Source organism: Pleurodeles waltl, chromosome 2_2 (genome assembly GCF_031143425.1).
Source record: "Pleurodeles waltl isolate 20211129_DDA chromosome 2_2, aPleWal1.hap1.20221129, whole genome shotgun sequence".
In the NCBI taxonomy this organism is placed as follows: domain Eukaryota; kingdom Metazoa; phylum Chordata; class Amphibia; order Caudata; family Salamandridae; genus Pleurodeles; species Pleurodeles waltl.
The window spans coordinates 1,146,179,598-1,146,200,465 of record NC_090439.1 but is presented as its reverse complement, the minus strand read 5'-3'; the positions used below and the strand labels follow the sequence as shown (position 1 = coordinate 1,146,200,465).

Below are 20,868 nucleotides of genomic sequence, written 5' to 3'. Positions count from 1 at the left end.
TGAAACACATGCACACTGTAAAACACATTTTATTTTCTAGAACAATGGTTAATTTCTGTGCACGTATGGAAAAGGAACAGCGAGCACAGAGAGCTAAGAACTATGTACCTCATTGCATCATCCTGAAGACAGGGAAGGGCAATTTGCCAGGGTTGTACCCCTATAAACCATTATAATTAACAATTCTTTGGACACTGACGCAGATGGAAGCCAGAGGCCAGAAATGTCTATGCCCACTGGTGTTTATGCAGTGCTTGAAATGGAAAAATAGACGTGCAGGTGCTCTGTTTGTGCTACACAGAACTCATGAATAGGAAATGTTTTTAGCTTGTGACTGATTATGTCGTAGTTGTCAGCGAGTGATGCTCTGTTTACTGTGCCATTGCTTGTTTACATTGCCGCCCTCTGTAGGAAAGTACCCTCTTTCTTGGTATGGTTACTCCCTTTTTCTGCCTGATGACGTCAGTGTGTTTGACTGTGTTCACTGGGATTCTGCTAAGCAGGAACCCAGTGATTATGCTCTGTCCCAAAACTCTGTATTTCATCCCACAATTGGCACACTGGTGTCCCACTGTAAGTCCCTAGTATATGGTAGCTAGGTGCCCAGGGCATTGGGTTTCCAGGGGATCCCTATGGGCTGCAGCATATATTTTGCCACACATAGGGAGCCCATGTAAAGGGTTCTGCAGGACTGCCATTGCAGCCTGTGTGAAAAGGTGCAAGCACCCTTTCACTGCCACTCTTCACTACACCAAGGGCCGGATGTAGCAAAGGTTTTTACCCATTCTGTGTCTATGGGAAAAAGTGTTCGTACATATGGCCCCAAGTTACTTATAAGTCACCCCTATGGCAGGCCTTCCATCCCAGAGGACAGGGTGCCAAGTACCTGTGTGTGAGGGCACCCCTGCACTAGCAGAAGTGCCCCCATGAACTCCAGGCCTATTTTCCCGGACTTCATGAATGCGGGGACGCCATTTTACGCGTGTACTGGACATAGGTCAATACCCATGTCCACCTACATAATGGTAACTCCGAATATAGGCATGTTTGGTATCAAACATGTTGGAATCATACCCTAATGCTCTTGCAATCGTTGGTTGTATGCTTCCATGCACTCTGGGGGCCCCTTAGAGGACTCCCAATATTGTCATTACAGCCTTCTGAGGTTTTCCAGGCAGCCCAAGTTGCTGCCACCTCACAGACCGTTTTCTGCCCTCCTGTTACTTGAGCAGCTCGAGCCCAGGAAGGCAGAACAAAGGATTTCCTTTGGGAGAGGGATGTTACACCCTCTCCCTTTGGAAATAGGAGTTACAGGGTTGGGAGGGGTAGCCTCCCCAAGCCACTGGTAATGCTTTGAAGGGCACATTTGGTGCACTCCTTGCATAAATCAGTCTACACTGGTTCAGGGACCCCCAGTCCCTGCTCTGGCATGAAACTGGACAAAAGAAAGGGAAATGTCCACTCCTCTGTCCATCACCCACCCAGGGATGGTGCTCAGAACTCCTCCACGGGGTTCCTTGGGTTTTGCCATCTCGGATTCAAGCTTGGCAGGGAACTCTGGGAGTATCTGACTGTCCAGTGCCAGTAGGTGACGTCAGAGGCCCCGTTACGACTCAGTCGTCCCATTTTTAGGGGGCGCTGTAAGGGGACTGTCAGAAGCCTGGGAATCACCTTGAACACCTATCTAGAGTCCCTTGCTGACTCATGTTTGTTTCTCTTTTCTCCATGGTACACTTGTGTAGGACTACATTTGCTTCTTGGGACTGCAAATCCCATAATGCACAGCTTGGTAGTCAGGAAAACCTGGATTCTGTTTCCCATTGTCTTCTATGGGAGAAGTCCAGTTGCTCCTTTTCACTGGATCCTCTCCTCCAGGACTTGCAAGTGTCCGAAAATACACACACCTGAGACCTCTCCTGTGCAGCCCAGCTTTGAACTACTTATAAGCAGCCATTTCCTCAAGATCCCCATCGTGCATTGGACTTCGATTCCTTTGTGTTACAGACCCTTTGTCGGATGGTGTTCCAGTTTTGTTCCTGTTCTGTTCCAGCTTGATCCTGTTTCCTGTTTCTCTGCCCTGCTCCTGATTGTTTCAGCCAGAGTCTGCTCCCTATCTCTTAGCCTTGTACCTGTTTGTTTCTTCCAGAGCCTGCTCCCTGTTTCTCTGCCCTGTTCCTGCCTTGTTTCAGCCTGAACCTGCTCTCTGTTTCCCAGTCCGGTTTACTGCTCATTTCCTACTCCCTGTATTCCAGTCCTGTCCTTGCCTGTTCCAGCCAGAGCCTGTTCTCAGTTTCCCAGTCCTGTCTCTGTTTGTCCCAGCCAGAAGTTTGCACCCTGTTTTCAAGTCCTAGTCCCGCCTTTGCTTCAGCCTGAGCCTGTTCCTAGTTCTTGCCTCTGCCTCTTTGTTTGTTTCCTTCTGTTTCTGTTTCTTCTTGGTTCTTTGTGTCTGATAAGTGTTCTATCAGTCTTCACCAGTGTATACGTGTACTCCTGTGTACTGGGGTTGGCTCCTGGTTTCCAGGAGGCAATTCCAGCCCCCATCCTTGTCCAGTGTTATACGTTGTATTTCGTGCCTGACAGTGTGCTATTGCTGTTTTCTCAGGAATCGCCACTGTGTTACCAGCTGGACCCACAAGAGCGTGTCCTGTGTATGTAAGTACTATCCTTGTTTGTGCTCTAGGGTCCAGAGACAGAATCACTTCTGCTGCCTCCTTTCTATGGGGCTGGCAGGGTGACTATCTGTAAGAGCAAACTGCACAGAGGCATTGAGATTTCCTGTCACTGTGGGAGGTTCTGCGCCTTACTCTGTGTACAACCCCAGCGTGTTTGTCCACTGGTAATCCGTTTCCTGTTTGTTCACACAAGGGTTGCTCTGCTTTTACTTTCCTGTTTCCTGTGCCTGTCCATAGCTGTCCTTTCCGTGTATGCCTTTAGCTGCTCTTCTGCCCCAGCACACTACCTCTCTAGGATATTCGGTGACCTCAAGGGGTGTCCCAGCCAGAGCCCTGATCAGACCCGCCCGAAACCGTGACAGGCCCCTCCTGATAGGTGGTCACCCAGCTAGGCGACCAATCCCCCTTTCAGGGCTATTTAGGGTCCCTCTCTTGGGTGGTTCCTCAGATTCATCTTGCAAGGCTTGAGCAAGATTCCTCTGCAACCTCCACTTCGACTCCTGACCAAAGAAATTGCATCTGGACGCTCGAGGACCCAACAAGCTGCAACAAAGAAGCAAGACGCCTCCTGCAACATTGTATCCACAGCTCCTTCCAGCAACTGCAACATTTCCCCGGTATTGCATCCTCTGAGGACAGCCCATCTTCAGCCTGCACCAGAAAGAAGAAGGAACCTCCCTTGGGGTGAAAGAGTCACTTCCCTGCATCTGCAGGCACCAACTGCAACGACGACTGGCTGCGTGGATTCCCTCTCCTGCTGAGCTGCATGGATCCTGCATCAGGGGTGGTGGACTGAAGTGGTCCTGATGGTCCTCTCTTCCAACTGTCCAACTTGGGTGAAGGTAAGCCCTTGCCTGCCCATGTAGGACAGTAACCCCATGCACTGTGTCATTTGCAGCTGGCAAGGCTTGTTGGCATCTTTTCCAAAGGATCTTCAGGCATCTTGTAGCTCCAGGCCCCAGCACTCCATCCTGTGATGCACAGCTCCTTGAGTGTTTCTCCGGCAGCGTGGGCTCCCTTTTCATAGTGCTGCGTGGGCTCCTTCTTTGACTTTCGTATCCCCGTCCTGTGGGACTCATGTGGGTGCTGCCTGTGCTTCTTTTGGCTCTCTGTGTTGCTGAGGGCCCCCTCTGCCTCCCTCTCCTGGGTAGAGTCTACCTGGTTCTTCCTTGTCCCCAGCAGCTCCACTTTCCGCTAACCAAACGTTTTGCGTGTACAAAGGCTTGTTGGTGGAATTCGAAGAGGCAAACCCGACTGCGATCATCTTTCCGGCGTGGGACATCACCTGCTTCCTCCAGGAACTCAATTGTGTCTTCTTGGGTGCAGTACTGACTCTCCTTCATCACCGTCGACTCATCTCTTGCACCTTTAGTCTGGTGGGTAGGGGCTCCTGCCCTTCCTGGACTCTGCTGTACTTGTTGTCAAAGAATCCACTGTTGGTGTCTTGCAGTCTCTTCTGGGCTTTGCATTCTTCTTCTTTTCTTCTAAGTGGGTGCTCTGGGGAATTTACAGTGACTGGCTCCTGCTTTCCTGGTTGCTGGGGAGTGTTGTGGTATTTACCTTTCCTAGTACTCCCAGATCCCCTTACACACTCCACGTACCTAGGTGGGAGACCTACTCTCGCATTACACTTTTTTAGTACATGGTTTGTCCTCCCCTAGGGCTATTTCTCTCTATTGTGATTTTCACTAATTGCACTGTTTTCTAACTGTTTTTATGCTTATTTCTGCATACTAGTGTATATAATTTGTATATTACTTACCTCCTATTGGAGTATAGCCTCCCTCTATGGTATTGTTGGTATTTGTGTCACCAAAATAAAGTATCTTTATTTTTGTAACACTGAATGTTTTCTTTCATGTGTGTAAGTACTGTGTGTGATTACAGTGGTATTGCATGAGCTTTTCATGTCTCCTAGATAAGTCTTGGCTGCTCATCCACAGCTACCTCTAGAGAGCCTGGTTTCTAGACACTGACTAACTACACTAATAGGGGATACCTAGACCTGGTTTAAGGTGTAAGTACCATAGGTACCCACCCCACAGCAGGCCAGCCTCCTATACCCTCATGTCACTTTATTTTTACATTTTAAATTTATCATTCTGAATTTAAAAAATTGCACACTTCTAACAGCTGCTAACTATCCATGCTTTAGAAAACATGAAAAAGGCTCCTCCCATCGTTTTCAGTCTTTGAAAACTGGGAGATGAGGAAATTTTTGGGAAATCTGCTGGGACAGCTAGTGAAAAAACAGAACTGTCCCGACAAATCCAGTACGCCTGGTCCCCCTACTTTCGCTGCCCCTTGTATTTTGGTGAATTAACGTTCATGGATGCAGGGCGACAATCTTGGAATGGTTTTTCTTTTGAAAAATACATGGCGCATGGATGGGTGTTTTGGCATTTACCATCTAGAAATGGTCAACAGACAATTTAGAATTGAAAATTAAAAATTAGAAATTTAAGGAGTGTGAAAAAGAGAAGCAGGTGACCTGGTAGCACTTTAAAGCTGCAGGGCCTTCATAAAATAAGCAAATAAGGTAAAAACAATTTGAAGATTAAATAAAAAACAGAAAGCATGTATTGGGAGGGGCAACTGAGTTTGGAAGGGGAGGAGAAATGTATGTAGAGAGAGTGCAGGGTCAGGGACCCTCAGAAAATGTAATGTTAGAGGAATAAATCAATTAAAAAATGGCAAGCTTGATGTGGAGCACCGGACAGAGGATGGCAGAGAATGTGTGGGGGGTTAAGATGTAAGGAAGAACAAGAGGATGGAGAGAAAGCAAGAAAGGATATGCACCCTCAATAACTGCTGAAAAAAGGAGTCTTCTCAAGTCAGCAGTGAAAGAATACAACTCATACCATCAGACGTAAAGCTTCAATGCTCAGGAGAAGCATTGCCTAACCACTGACAATGGTGGTCGCGTGAGAGTGGGGCTCTCTGTGCATGTAGCCTCATCTGCATGGTCTGGAGGTCCCCACACTACAGCGGCCTACAATGCTGCACCGTGTGAAGCTGATAGTCACACTCAAATGTCAGCTGAGAGCCAGAGCATGGGGTTTTCTCTGCCTGCCAATGCTGGAGATCGAGTTACGTGGAGGCACTGCCTGCGGACAGTGCGCTCCTAGACTGCTGCCACTCAATACACCTGACTAGCAATGCGGATGAGGTGGGGTGAGGCGGCGGCAGGTGCTGGTGAGGCATGGGCACAACCAAGTAGCTATTGACACTGTAGGAAGTTGGCTCTGTATGTGCTATTTCAAAGTAAGGAATAGCATGGGGTTCCCCTTAGAGGTAAAATAGTGGTAAAAATAGATAATACTAATGCTCTATTTCGTGGTAGTGTGGTCGAGCAGTAGGCTTATCCAAGGAGTAGTGTTAAGCATTTGTTGTACATACACATAGACAATAAATGAGGTACACACACTCAGAGACAAATCCAGCCAATAGGTTTTGTATAGAAAAATATCTTTTCTTAGTTTATTTTAAGAACCACAGGTTCAAATTTAACATGTAATATCTTGTTTGAAAGGTATTGTAGGTAAGTACATTAGGAACTTTGAATCATTTCAATTGCATGTATACTTTTCAAGTTATTGACAAATAGCTACTTTAAAAGTGGACACAGTGCAATTTTCACAGTTCCTGGGGGAGGTAAGTTTTTGTTAGTTTTACCAGGTAAGTAGGACACTTACAGGGTTCAGTTCTTGGTCCAAGGTAGCCCACCGTTGGGGGTTCAGAGCAACCCCAAAGTCACCACACCAGCAGCTCAGGGCCGGTCAGGTGCAGAGTTCAAAGTGGTGCCCAAAACGCATAGGCTAGAATGGAGAGAAGGGGGTGCCCCGGTTCCGGTCTGCTTGCAGGTAAGTACCCGCGTCTTCGGAGGGCAGACCAGGGGGGTTTTGTAGGGCACCGGGGGGGACACAAGCCCACACAGAAATTTCACCCTCAGCAGCGCGGGGGCGGCCGGGTGCAGTGTAGAAACAAGCGTCGGGTTCGCAATGTTAGTCTATGAGAGATCAACGGATCTCTTCAGCGCTGCAGGCAGGCAAGGGGGGCTTCCTCGGGGAAACCTCCACTTGGGCAAGGGAGAGGGACTCCTGGGGGTCACTTCTCCAGTGAAAGTCCGGTCCTTCAGGTCCTGGGGGCTGCGGGTGCAGGGTCCTTCCCAGGCGTCGGGACTTAGGTTTCAGAGAGTCGCGGTCAGGGGAAGCCTCGGGATTCCCTCTGCGGGCGGCGCTGTGGGGGCTCAGGGGGGACAGGTTTTGGTACTCACAGTCGGAGAGTAGTCCGGGGGTCCTCCCTGAGGTGTTGGTTCTCCACCAGCCGAGTCGGGGTCGCCGGGTGCAGTGTTGCAAGTCTCACGCTTCTTGCGGGGAGATTGCAGGGTCTTTAAAGCTGCTCCTCGAAACAAAGTTGCAGTCTTTTTGGAGCAGGTCCGCTGTCCTCGGGAGTTTCTTGTCTTTTTCGAAGCAGGGCAGTCCTCAGAGGATTCAGAGGTCGCTGGTCCCTTGGAAGGCGTCGCTGGAGCAGAGTTCTTTGGAAGGCAGGAGACAGGCCGGTGAGTTTCTGGAGCCAAGGCAGTTGTCGTCTTCTGGTCTTCCTCTGCAGGGGTTTTCAGCTAGGCAGTCCTTCTTCTTGTAGTTGCAGGAATCTAATTTTCTAGGGTCCAGGGTAGCCCTTAAATACTAAATTTAAGGGCGTGTTTAGGTCTGGGGGGTTAGTAGCCAATGGCTACTAGCCCTGAGGGTGGGTACACCCTCTTTGTGTCTCCTCCCAAGGGGAGGGGGTCACAATCCTAACCCTATTGGGGGAATCCTCCATCTGCAAGATGGAGGATTTCTAAAAGTTAGAGTCACCTCAGCTCAGGACACCTTAGGGGCTGTCCTGACTGGCCAGTGACTCCTCCTTGTTATTCTCATTATTTTCTCCGGCCTTGCCGCCAAAAGTGGGGGCCGGGCCGGAGGGGGCGGGCAACTCCACTAGCTGGAGTGTCCTGCGGTGCTGTGACAAAGGGGTGAGCCTTTGAGGCTCACCGCCAGGTGTTACAGCTCCTGCCTGGGGGAGGTGTTAGCATCTCCACCCAGTGCAGGCTTTGTTACTGGCCTCAGAGTGACAAAGGCACTCTCCCCATGGGGCCAGCAACATGTCTCTAGTGTGGCAGGCTGCTGGAACTAGTCAGCCTACACAGATAGTCGGTTAAGTTTCAGGGGGCACCTCTAAGGTGCCCTCTGTGGTGTATTTTACAATAAAATGTACACTGGCATCAGTGTGCATTTATTGTGCTGAGAAGTTTGATACCAAACTTCCCAGTTTTCAGTGTAGCCATTATGGTGCTGTGGAGTTCGTGTTTGACAGACTCCCAGACCATATACTCTTATGGCTACCCTGCACTTACAATGTCTAAGGTTTTGTTTAGACACTGTAGGGGTACCATGCTCATGCACTGGTACCCTCACCTATGGTATAGTGCACCCTGCCTTAGGGCTGTAAGGCCTGCTAGAGGGGTGTCTTACCTATACTGCATAGGCAGTGAGAGGCTGGCATGGCACCCTGAGGGGAGTGCCATGTCGACTTACTCGTTTTGTCCTCACTAGCACACACAAGCTGGCAAGCAGTGTGTCTGTGCTGAGTGAGAGGTCTCCAGGGTGGCATAAGACATGCTGCAGCCCTTAGAGACCTTCCTTGGCATCAGGGCCCTTGGTACTAGAAGTACCAGTTACAAGGGACTTATCTGGATGCCAGGGTCTGCCAATTGTGGATACAAAAGTACAGGTTAGGGAAAGAACACTGGTGCTGGGGCCTGGTTAGCAGGCCTCAGCACACTTTCAATTGTAAACATAGCATCAGCAAAGGCAAAAAGTCAGGGGGCAACCATGCCAAGGAGGCATTTCCTTACACAACACTGAAACTTCTGGTGGAAACGGAAGGATTGGCTCTTCCGGATTTTGAACTCTATTACCTGGCAGCTCAGTAACAGTGGGTAGTTTGTTGGTCTTTGAGCTGCTCTCTTCATGAAATATGGCTGTCTAAGAAAAGATTTAATGCTGGTCTGTTACACTATTCACTGTATTCCTCAATGTATTTACATTTTTCACCCACGGTTCTGTTCCGCGTGGCTTTGTCTTGCCTATTCAGACTGTAAGGAGATTCCCTTTTCCACAGCTATGCCTCTGGTGGGTCTTCTGACCACAGTGGGACATTTTAAACCGTAACATCTGTATGGCTGGCACACACCTGGCTACTCCAAACTGGGAGATCCCTTCCTCAATGGGGAGTTAATGGATTTCCCCCACCTTAATGGCTGAGCATGATCTCCCGATTTCTAACATATGAATGCATTAAGCAATCTCTTTATGAACTATTTCATATATGGCACACATTACCAGCAACACACAAAGTCAATCAAACACTCTGTGTGGCGGGCACCTGAGGCAAGCTTGTCAGGTGCCTCTATGAAGCATTTTTACAACAGATGGACCAATCTCGTAACACATTGCACATGGCCTGGGAGATGAACCCAGCTCACACTATACACAACTCTGATTGGCAGAAGATACTGGATTACCCCCACAAGGTATCCCATGGGTCTTGAGTCAAATATATTTATTTTAACATCCTTAATAGAGCTTATTGTATGCCAACCAGAATATATGGGATTTTGCCAGGTGCAACCTTGGGCTGCCCTTGTTGTTCTTTACCTGCGCTGACCTCATCCACATGCTACGGGCCTGACTTATCCTTTAGCACCATTTGGTCAGGATCTTGCACATACTCAAGAGTACAACAGGCCTCTACATACTCAAAACATCAGCAGGGCTGTTTCTTGACCTACTCCCTCATCCGCCCGGAATAGACCTGTGAATAAGTTCATGGACTTGTCCCTAATATTAGCTAAATGTGCCATTGCTATTTGGTGGGAATACAATTGCACACCTGCAGTAACTACTTGGGCACGGACGTTGATGTCCTGAGGCCAGGCTAAGAGCACATTCCTACATAGGGAGGAACAAGCAGGTCTATGGAAATATCTTGTTTCACAGGCATGGGACATGCTTCTCGAGCAATTTAAAAGCAAGATGATAGCCACATGCCTTGAAGTGCCCCTATTGAGTGCAGAATTTGCTATCCATCTCTTTGAAACGTGATTGCTGGGTTGCACTCATAGGCCTTTATTATGAGATATTAGTCAGCGGATAGGGTCTTCAATAAATAGATGCCCAGTAAGCCTTTGGTAATTCCACTATCTCTCTCTACAGGTGTGGTGGTCGAGAATACTATCTTATTACTGCTATATTTAGCACCAAGGGGGGAGGAGAGGATAATGTTGAGGTTTCTTTGTGTTACATTCTAAAAAGTAAAAAAGTACATGCCACAAGACTGCATCCTCATAGGTCTTTGATAGAGGGAACATTGTTAATGGACTATGTAACATTGCTTTTTGATTATGTTGCATCGATCTGTCAATAACACTTGTATGTGTAACAAAAAATGTTAAATTGTTAAAAAAATGTTTCAATGCTTAGTGATCAGAGAGTTAAGATAAACAAGAAAGCCATCCAATCATGAGCATGAGGCTGACCAAAATCTCTCTCTATGTATTGTATTGAAAACACAAAATGTCTGCTACAACATTGCTAAAGCTGTCTGCAGGAGAGACCTAATGAAGATGTTGTAAATTTTCTGGCAGCCTCAAAATGTATCACAGTGGAATTTGTATAAAGCTTCTCAAAATGTCCTTTTGGTGTTGTCTTCTGTTGAAATCAGGGACAGGCCAGACATAACAGGGCCCGCTTCCTAGGGTTGGACCTCAAGATCGGCCATTGGTTGGAAGCCTAAATCGAGCAGCTTACTCATACTAACCAGAAGAAACTAATCCTTACCATGCAATAGGACGCACTGGGTACTGGTTTATCAAGCAGTTCCGAGTTCAGCTCATTGACCGGTCATAATAGACTAACTGTACAACATGAAAGAGGCGAAAAACTTAGACTACATAAATAAGACAAGGGACATCCCATACTTTTCAGACCCATACAGTTCCCAAGCGGTTGCAATTCCTTTAGCAATCCTCTTTGCAGGATCATTGGGAAGCAGTTCTGAAGCCTCCTTAGATTTCCCCAGTACATTCAACACATACCTGCAAAATACAGAGTTTATAGTAAGTGAGGATTCACATTAAAATTCAAGAACAGATGTAGGTCACCACATGTTGCAATCACTATCCTACCATATGCCACATATATTGCACACTATTTAAAGTTTATTTCCCATAATCAGGCATAGATAAGTAGACACGTAATGAGGTGGTTCTGTTCCCACACTGGCACAAACAATATGTGGAAAAAATGATGTCTACTTAGTCCCTCAAGGCGGCAGTTTTGGGTGAACAATAAGTTTTTACAAGAGAAGATAGATCTTCAATCATTTTAGTTTGTAGTGGGCATGGTGTACAGAAATAACAAAATATAAAAATAAGAAGCCAAGCACATCCTAGATGGTTCCTGAACTGCCGAAGGTGAGAGGTTCCAAGTACTTTGAACTAAGTAAGAAAATGTTGTTTAATTTCAGAAAAATAGACATTTTTGAGAAACCTGGTGTAATTCTATAAATTTCATGAAAGGTTGTGTCAAAATCAGAAGCAGTCAGAATGAAAGGCAGACTTAGGATGTCTCGTATTACCAGTCACTAACACCACTCATTCCCAACTCCAGCGTCCCTATTTTCAGCCTGCAAACACTCCTAACTGAAATACTACTCTCAAATCACCAACGTGAATGCACCATGCCTTCATAGTCTGGCTATATGTACAGTCTACCTTCTTAACCATGACCATTGCCAACTATAAATACCACACCCCACTTATCTTCACTTATCCTGGGATCACATCTAATAACTGCTGAAATGCAATCTAAACTCCACTAGTGCCAGTTCCTTATCACCCCTCCAGCAAGCATCCTCCCCTTTTTCCATTACTAACTGTTGGACTTGGCCCTTTTAGCAGGGTCATCCTCAAACGTTTTGCCTTCTCCCCTCCTGTTTTCTGAACAATTTTTGTTGGCTTTCAAGACTGTTAACCAGTGCTGAATTGCTTGTGCTCTCTCTCGGTAAAAAAACGGTAGAATTGTCTTATAACCAATTGGCATATTTAATTTATTTGTAAGCTCCTTGCAAAGTAGTGCTATATAAACCTAGGGCCTGTAAAATAAATGCTACTAATAGGTCTGCAGGACGGATTGTGCCACCCACTTACGTAGTCCTTTAAACATGTCTCAGGGCTGCCATTGACACCTTTGTGTGTGGTTTTAAACGGCCATTTTGACTCAGCGAAAGAAACTTCTTGCCAGGCCCAAACCATTCTTAAAAAAAATATATTAGTTTTTCACTAATGCAAGCACTATTAGAACACTCTGCCCTCTAGTGGCGGGATGTTCGAATATCCTTATAGCCCTTCGTAGCTGGGCTATACCGGGCATTAAAGGCGCGCTCTAGCGCTAAAGGCCTGAGCCAAAAAAGTGTACAAATCTGAGTAGCAGGTGATTATGGGATGCTCAATTGCCCTAATAGGTCCCTCTTCCTCCTTTGTTTTTTACTTTTGTAGATTTACACCACATTGTTATTGTTCATTTCTTGGTGCACAGGTCCCCACAGTCTTTTTATATATTTCTTTAAAGGCTTCAAGGCAAACCTACACCTACTCTACCAAGTTGCTTCTGCCTCCTTCTCGTCCATGCTCCATCTCATACAGGGACAGCACTGTTCCCTCTCTACCGCGCAGGCGTGGATGCAGCTTGTTGTTTCCGGGGTACTTGCCTCCCCTGAAGTAGGGCGAAGAGAGATGTGGCACTCAGACTGCTCTCTCAGTTTGTTCTGGGGAAGGGCCCCTGGGACAGGCATACCTGCATTGGGCTTGGCAAAGATGGTGTCCCTGAGACCCAAGAGCCTCTGGGGCCCATGTACACCCCGTCCCCATTCAAGGCTACTGTATGATTTTTGTTGACCCCTGGGGTCTTGGGACTGACTGGGGGAGATTCAAGATATAGGGCACAGATCTACGTGCACTTTCATCTGCTTTTCAACATGGCAGCCAGACTTCACATTATCCCCAGGTAAGATGGTAAGTTGGAGCAAACCTGCATTTGACTGAGGGTCATGAAGTGTCTGCTGGGTTGTGTTGAACTAAGGCTTGCGAACATGTAACACTGCTGTAATGTGTTATAAGCACATTTCACATCATCGCTTTACCTTGTGGTGTTAACACTTCGTTACACTCTACACCTTGGAGGCGAGGTATGCTCTCTCTAAATATATGCTTACACGTGTATCCACTGTATATCTTTATAAATGAATGCTGTCTTTTTGGGTAGGAATAATCAGAAATCATATGACTTGTTCAAACGTGTTTGTATATATATCTTTGGGAACCCTTCCCTTGTTATGTGATGCAATTACCTGTGTTCCCTGCGTTTGCTGATAGAAGACTGTGGGAGGCACTTCAACACATTTTAAAAGAGGGTAGGCCAACAGTTGCAAATACAAGTTATTTCACATCTTTAATGTCACCATACAGCAGGGTATGTAATAAACGAAAAACAGGTGATTTTGTCGTGGCTCAAACCATATGTGAAAGAAACATCCTTACTTGTACACATCAGTGGCCTTCGATGTCATTCCTCCATCACCCACACAAACAGTATTGATTTCAATTTGCTTCAGTGCTATGGTGCCATCCAACTCACAATGAAACATGTAGTCAGAGCGATTGAGCCCCAGGAAAACAGTCTAAAATAAGAAAAACCCAATTCATCACCTCCGTCATGGGACCACTACAAGCAAAAACGTGCACATTTGAATAGCAGATCTCCAGTGTATCACATCAAATGTCACAGAACATAAAACCACTCCTAGGCTTGGGCTGAGGTTTTTTAATCAAAGACACAAAGAGGAATGGTTTGGCACTTTTTGGCAGACGGATACTAACTAGGTATTAAATGTAAAAAAAACTTGCAAAAAACTCGAACACAAAAAAGTGGTTGTAATTAAAGTGGTAAAAAAGATTGTTAAAAAATGTAGGGCAGATTCACAAAGCCATCTTCGACGTTGCAGCAGAACACATTAAGTGAATAACCCCTGCATACGTGAAATGGCAATTCACACAGACCCATTCAGGACCCCATGCAGTAGCTCAACCTAACCAAATTGTGCAGATTTTTACGTTGCACATGGCAATTAATCCATTCAAAAAGGCACAATAGATACCTTTCACACACACACAAACACACACACACGTTACTGCCACATGTAAACACACTTAACAGCAATTCAGAAAGCAAACCCTATTTTAAGAACTTACATTGGCAAACTGAAGTGAAGAGGCGAAGAAACACCTGCCCTTCCCAGCTGTACCTTATGAAAACCACCAATCGATCACACACAGTCTCACACTGCCGCTCACTGTGGCACAACTCCCCGAACACGAGAGGGAGCTATACAAGCCCAGGATCACAGTTTGGTGTGTCTGAGAAAGAGAGAGAGTGGATAGAGGTACTTCAACCCTCCTGATGTGACCCTGGACATGGAAGCCAAGCTGATTGGGAGCAAGAGCTGACTTCTTCCATGCTAGTGTGACCATCACAGGTTATCTTGATTCATCAAATGATCCTCACTTTGGGTGTTGGTGGTGACTCAGCGAAGGGATTTTCGTTACAAGTAAAGTTGGCACTAGGAGGCCACATTTCTGATCACATCCTATTAAACCAGGGGCTGCAGCAGGGTATGTGCTGCCACCCCTACCTTTCAGCCTATGCAGGGCTGACTGACTCGGCAAAGAACAAAATCATTACCACAAAAACTGAGAAGGACAGACATCCAAATATGTAGATAGCTCCCATGCGCTAAAATGGGACATGCTCTTGCTGACTGCAATGTATGACTTAAAGAAGTGTGCTTTGTTTTCTCCAACAACTATCTAAGCCTGGGAGACAGAATTGTGGTTGGTTGAGGAATCTTTGGAGGTGAAAGCTTCTCATCTGAGACTGTTGCTGTTTTAGATGTGCTTGGGTGGTATTCTGGGAAGTGCCACCTGGGACCTAAGATCCATCCCCAATGAAACACTAATTGCACCATGAAGCAGAATGAACAGGCTGAGTCCCTGCCATGCGCACTTAGCACTGTGCAGGGGAATCATTTTTGGGACTGAGGCTTTCCTAATGTTCATTTAAAAGCTTTGTCTAAGGAAACAATATTAATTTCAAAGATTGATCCAGAATCGAAAACATACATTATGTTATCTTCACTGAACTTGCAAATGTACCTTTACACCCCACTCTCTAAAAGAAAGAGCTTACTGTTCTCCTCAGAATCAATTAGACACTTTATAATGTTTGACTGGGGACAAAGATGGTACCTGGAAATCGTAGAACTGAGTTACTCTAAACACCTGCCCGCAATTAGACTGTGGTCAGAGTTCCAACATGCCAGCCCGTGGCGTGAGTGGTGTGGCGGATTTCAAGTGAATTGTCAAACACCTTCAGCAACATAAGGAATGAGGAAAACTTCCAAAATTTCGTGGACAGCTGTACATCTGAGTGATAAATTGGCTTGAACCCAACTGTCTCTGTATCTGTAAGGTGGTACTTTTGCTTAACTTACAATTCACCTTTTCATCTGCTCAGGTAGTTTACCTTCAGTGCCTCCCTGAACCAGTGTGGACCAATGAAAAGATGCTCCTGTAACCTGAGCCATGACAGAGGTAGACTGTCTCCCATGCAGAGGACCTGCCTTGAATCAGCCAATAGTTGTTGTGAGGTCCTTAGACCTGCACAATCTACCAGGACTGGCGGTAACCATTGCCCTGTCAACCTGACAATTGTATTGACTAAACCCTTGACCAGGTGCACATTTAAGACACCGATGACTCTGCAACATGTCTGTCTTCCCTAAACAGCAGTCTGGTGGTGTGCTTATGCTGAAAACCACCCATCCTAACTCTCTAAACATCCATTTTGTGCTGACTTTATCCCAAGAACCTGGATGGCCACACATTGGCACCTTGCTACAGTTCCTTGTGGTGTTTATGTCACTAGAACTGTCACAAGCATCATTGGTGCTAGTGGTACAACACCACCAACAACTCACACTACTGCCTGGACCCCACCCAAAATGTCTTACAGTACAAGGGCCATAAGAGTAGTGAACATTCAACACCACGGATTGTATTTGCGCCCTCATTACCTGCTTAAGAGCTGGTGAATGGGTCCCCACACCAGGACTAGCGCTGGATCCAAACACCAATCCTTAAAACTGGCACATTTGATCCCACATGTGTGTGCACTGCAAGAACTGGGCACACTTAGCACTGGCAACAACCCTACTGCTCTTAAACAATTTGGAGGCTGCAGTTGTGCTGCTCTTCAGTGATGGATCCTCAAAGCCAGCCCATGTGAGTGTGTAAGAGTAATTTAGGATCTTAAGATGATATAAAGTACCAACAGTCTCTTATCCAGAGGTATCACAATGACAGCAACCATAAACTTACTAAGCATTTATGTTTGACTGAAATTGTCTTTTTTTCTTTCGTAAGATATAACACTACTTAGAGAGTCATAGTACAACGAGAGTCATGGGTGATAGCTAAAAAAAATATTTTAACCCACAAACAACCATTAGGAGCCACACTTATGTGTTTGACCTTGGTACCCCCTGAAGGTTAGAGGGACTTGACAATTCAGTGGTCTTGCAGTAGTATCCTTTGATTCTAGGGGTGATGCCAAGCATTGTTAGAAGGACTGGCTAATTGACAGAGAGCTCCAAAGGCCTGGTAGCAGTGTCCTGACAGCTCACAAACTCCCTTCAGAGATGCTCAGGCCACCTCGAGTGAGATGCATGCACTCTCTTCAGTATCATTCCAGGGGTGATGCTGGTAATGCTGGGAGACACTGTGCTGCAGCGGTGACTAATTTATGCAACAAGGAAAAGAGCTTCACACACAAGTCAAACTATGCTGCTCTTTCTCCTGTGTTAACTGGCTATTTTGACACTTTACACAGACTGACAAGCAGGAAGCGGAAGCACTTTGTAAACAAGATTGCTTTTTATGAGAAAAAATGCACATTTAACAGGTTGTATTGTAAATGTTATTCGTCAACAATTAATGCTCACAGGAATAATATTTTAACAGTTTCCCTTATGCCCCAAGTTTAAAATAGTATTCCTAAAATACATAACATGTTGCACTTAGCATAAATCAAGTCTACTTGCACATATATCCTGCAATATAAGTTATGTCTTGTTTAGTGAGGACATCATAGCTATGCTTAAACCCTTCAGCTTCGGATGTGTTATATGACTACACCACATGGCCTTGAAACAACTGTCACTGACAAAGAACAGTCTTGCAGAGTTATAGTATGTTTTATACCAATATTTCAGAGAACAGCCACTTTAAGAATCAGGAAAGCCAACCTCAAACATCTAAACTGGGTACCTTCTTGAAATCATTTTTGCTGACATATGAATATGAATAGAGAAACTAGAAATGTTCACAAAGTACTTCGGACATAAAAATGGAAGGAACATAAGTAGGCCACATGGACTAGATACTTGGGGGGTCAATTTGATGGGGATAATTTTAGTGCAGGGAGGCGCACAGGGGCCTAGCTTGGTCAGTATAATTGGGGAGGAGGGCGGGGGCTGATCTTCAGATTTCCCAACAATAATGCCGGGACATCCTGTTAAAACACATTATTTGAGAAGCAGCACATGAAGGGGTGTTACCTGCAGTAGAAAGAGGGAAAAGTGCAGATTGCTAAAGGTATATAAAAAATAAAAAAAATTAAACTAATCAACATTTTTTAGGGTCTCCAAAACATATAGGAGGGAGAGTGTGTGTTTGTTTGTTAGTGTGGGCATGTAAAAATCACAGGTGAATTCCGACAGGCACTTTCCATTACCCGACTTAAAACACTCCTACCCAACTATTTAGTACAGAATAACTTTTTTAGGGGGGTAACACCCCAAACATCCCCTCTGGAGTTACGTAAGATGTTAATATTGATAATTGGGGATGCCTGAAAGTGTGAGAACTCACCACACAGAAACATACCAATGGTCAGGCAGATGGGGGATAGCAAAGAGGTGTGGGTGAATTTTAGTAGCTTGGCTTGGTTACACTATGATGCTGAAATCAGATCCCAAGAAGGGGAGGTAAATCTGTAATTTGTGGAAGGAAACAAATAGGTTTTTATGGTTACAATGGATGGAGTCAGCTAGACCACTGTCGGTTAGAAACAATGTTGGTGGTTGTCTGATACCAGCTTTCGTGAAATCTTTTCAGAGTTGCCCCACTTGTGGTATAGTGAGACACAGTCTAAATCAACATCATGCGTGGGGAGCATGTGTTGGATATTTGCATTGGCTTTTGAAGGAATCAACCCTGCATATCTGGGCATGAATGCTTCAATGTTTTAGCGATTCAAAGGATCGTCCACAGTGATTAAGGCCCTCATTATGAACATCCAACCGCCGTGCTGACGGTGAACCAAAGACCGCCAGTGCTGGTGCACTGCACACCACCGAATAATGATGGCAAAACACACACACTGCCAAAAAAATGGAAACCTCCACTCGCCGCCAGGGGCAACGATGGTGGAAAGGCACCACATAGCATCCAGCCATCACCATTCCTACAAACCCCCACCCACCAAATAATGATACACAAATCAGCGCAGCGGAAAGTGGATGCCCAACAGCCACTGACGGTAATGACTGCCGCGGTCAGAAATGGGAACCGGCAACAACAGAAGCACACATTGGCAAATTTGAAACCCACACATCTGACACACATCCACACCACTATAAAACATACTCATACACAACCCACAATCCTTTGCAACACCAACAGCACCACAGAACTCGACACCACAACACATACACACAAACAACAACCACACAAGTCACATACAGCACAGCACCCACAACACACACCATGGCACCCCTGCTTCACCGACAGGGAGCTGAGGACCATGGTAAATTAAATACTCAGGGTCGAGCCACAGCTATTCGGGCCACAGGTGCAGCAGACGCCATGGGCCAGGAAGATGGAGCTATGGCAGAGGATTGTCAACAAGGTCAACGCAGTGGGAAGCCATCCACGCACAAGGGAAGACATTAGAGAGAGATGGAACGACCTGGGGGGGAAGGTGGGTTCCATGGCATCACAACACAACATCGCCATACAGAAGACTGGCAGTGGTCCCCCACCTCCTCCCTCTGAATACACCGACTGGGAGGAGAGGGTCTTGGCTATCCTGCACCCGGAGGGCCTCACTGGACTCCCTGGAGGACTGGACTTGGGTAAGTCAACTACAATACCCTAACAGTCACCACAACTGTAATGCATCCCATCCCTCTCACAACCACAATGCCCCCATCCCCTACCTACAACACCCACAGACTCCTACCCATGTCCCCTGCATGCACACAACCCCCCCACAGATCACCATCCAGCCCCCTCTGCACAGTCACCAACCCATGCATGTCAGTCAGAAGCACTACAACACCCACAATGCACCCCCCCTCAATAGATGCCCCAAAATGAACACCAAGGGACCCTGCATGCCACCACATGGGAATCCAGCCACCAATCACTGCTGACCAGTGCTGCAATTGACAAGAAATTGCAGGAAACCCACATCTCTATTCACTCACACACAGGCACCACCAACCATGCCAGCCGGACGGAGTCATCAAGGAGTGCCAGTCCTCCACATGAAGAAGAAGGCCCCACCGAGGAGAGTGCAGAGGGATGTCTGGACACAGAGGAAGTCCCTGGCCCATACCACAGCCCTGGACACTCACCCTCCAGAAGCCCCACCCAGGACACCACTGACACCCCTCCCACTCAGCCACCACCATCAGCTCTGGTTCAATGCCCCCACACCAGTGTCTCCAGGCCACAGACTGGCTGCCCACAAGTACAGAGCCCTGAGTCTTCACCCACCACCAGGCAAGATGATCAAGGGCCCAGTGCAAGTGGGACTGCCAGACCTGTGCAGGGGACACAGACACAGGGGAATAGGGTCAGTGGGAGGGGAGCAGTGGCCCAGGGGGGTGGCTCAAGGAGGGATGTTGGTGCGCCGGAGGTCATTGCTGAGGTCCTAGGAGCATACCACCATTCCCAGGACAGGATGAGTCAGATCCTGGCCAACTTGGAGGATAATCAGAGGCTGCAGGTAGCAAACCACCAGGAGGCCTTGGAGCAATGGAAACAGCTCAATGTTACCATGGTATACATTGCAGGGCTGCTGCAGCGACAGCATAACAGCCAGCCTGAGTCCTCCACCCACCTGCAGGCCCCTTCCACTAGCCAGGACAATGCCCTGCCATCCACATCTGCAGCAGCTACTGGACTGGTAGCACTGCCAGAGGACTCACAGGACACCAACACCACTTTCCCTGCAGTCCAACTACCTCCTCGCAAACGTGTCCTTAGACCCAGACATCCTGGTAGAACACCTGCCAAGACCAAGCCCACCGCCAGGAAGTGACTGTGCCCTGAACTGTCTCCCTTGTGTGCCACTGAGCTACCTTGTTGACATGCCACTGCCACTTTACCATCTTCCAATGGCCCCATGGACTATGCCCCTGTGCAACCAACAGCTGTGGAAAAGTACCTGAGTAGATTGTTCACCATGTGCCCACTCCCTACCACTGTCCCATCATTCATGCATGTTTTACCTTCAAATAAATACACTTGTACACACAAAACATCTGTCCTCATTTAATTTGAATAATCAAATGTCAATGTGTATGTATTCGCCCATTACCATCATAATGCAGCTTTCATTGCATCAGGGGGTCTGACAGACTGTAGTGTTTGAAGTATGTCACACAGTACATTTCATTGCTGTAACCCACATCTGCTACATCATTCATTAAGTTGCCACATCACTTGTAAGGGACACCACAGCTGTTTGTACATAAGTCACCCTGAAACAATGCAGTGAACCCATTTGCATTATAGGAAGTGTACCTGAGAGTCACTGGAAGTTTAGCTGGATTAGCTGGGTCCTGGAATTGATGTCCTCCCCCTCTTCTTCTCCATCACTCTCATCCATCCTCTGAGATGGCAGGGGTGGTTGGACAGCATCCTCCTCATCCAGTAGTGGGATAGATTTCCTCATAGCTAAGTTGTGCA

At 46.7% G+C, this 20,868-nt stretch overlaps 1 protein-coding gene across 1 annotated transcript in view; it reads right to left on the bottom strand.

The window, feature by feature from the left end:
* Positions 1-20,868, bottom strand: part of LOC138274879 (glutathione synthetase-like) — a 169,481-nt gene that overhangs the window by 69,882 nt on the left and 78,731 nt on the right. The window contains exons 4-5 of the mRNA XM_069219022.1: positions 13,315-13,454; positions 10,696-10,812 (exon numbers count right to left, since the gene is read on the bottom strand). Of these exons, the coding sequence (XP_069075123.1) occupies positions 10,696-10,812; positions 13,315-13,454 (257 nt within the window). The remainder of the gene's footprint in view (positions 1-10,695; positions 10,813-13,314; positions 13,455-20,868) is intronic.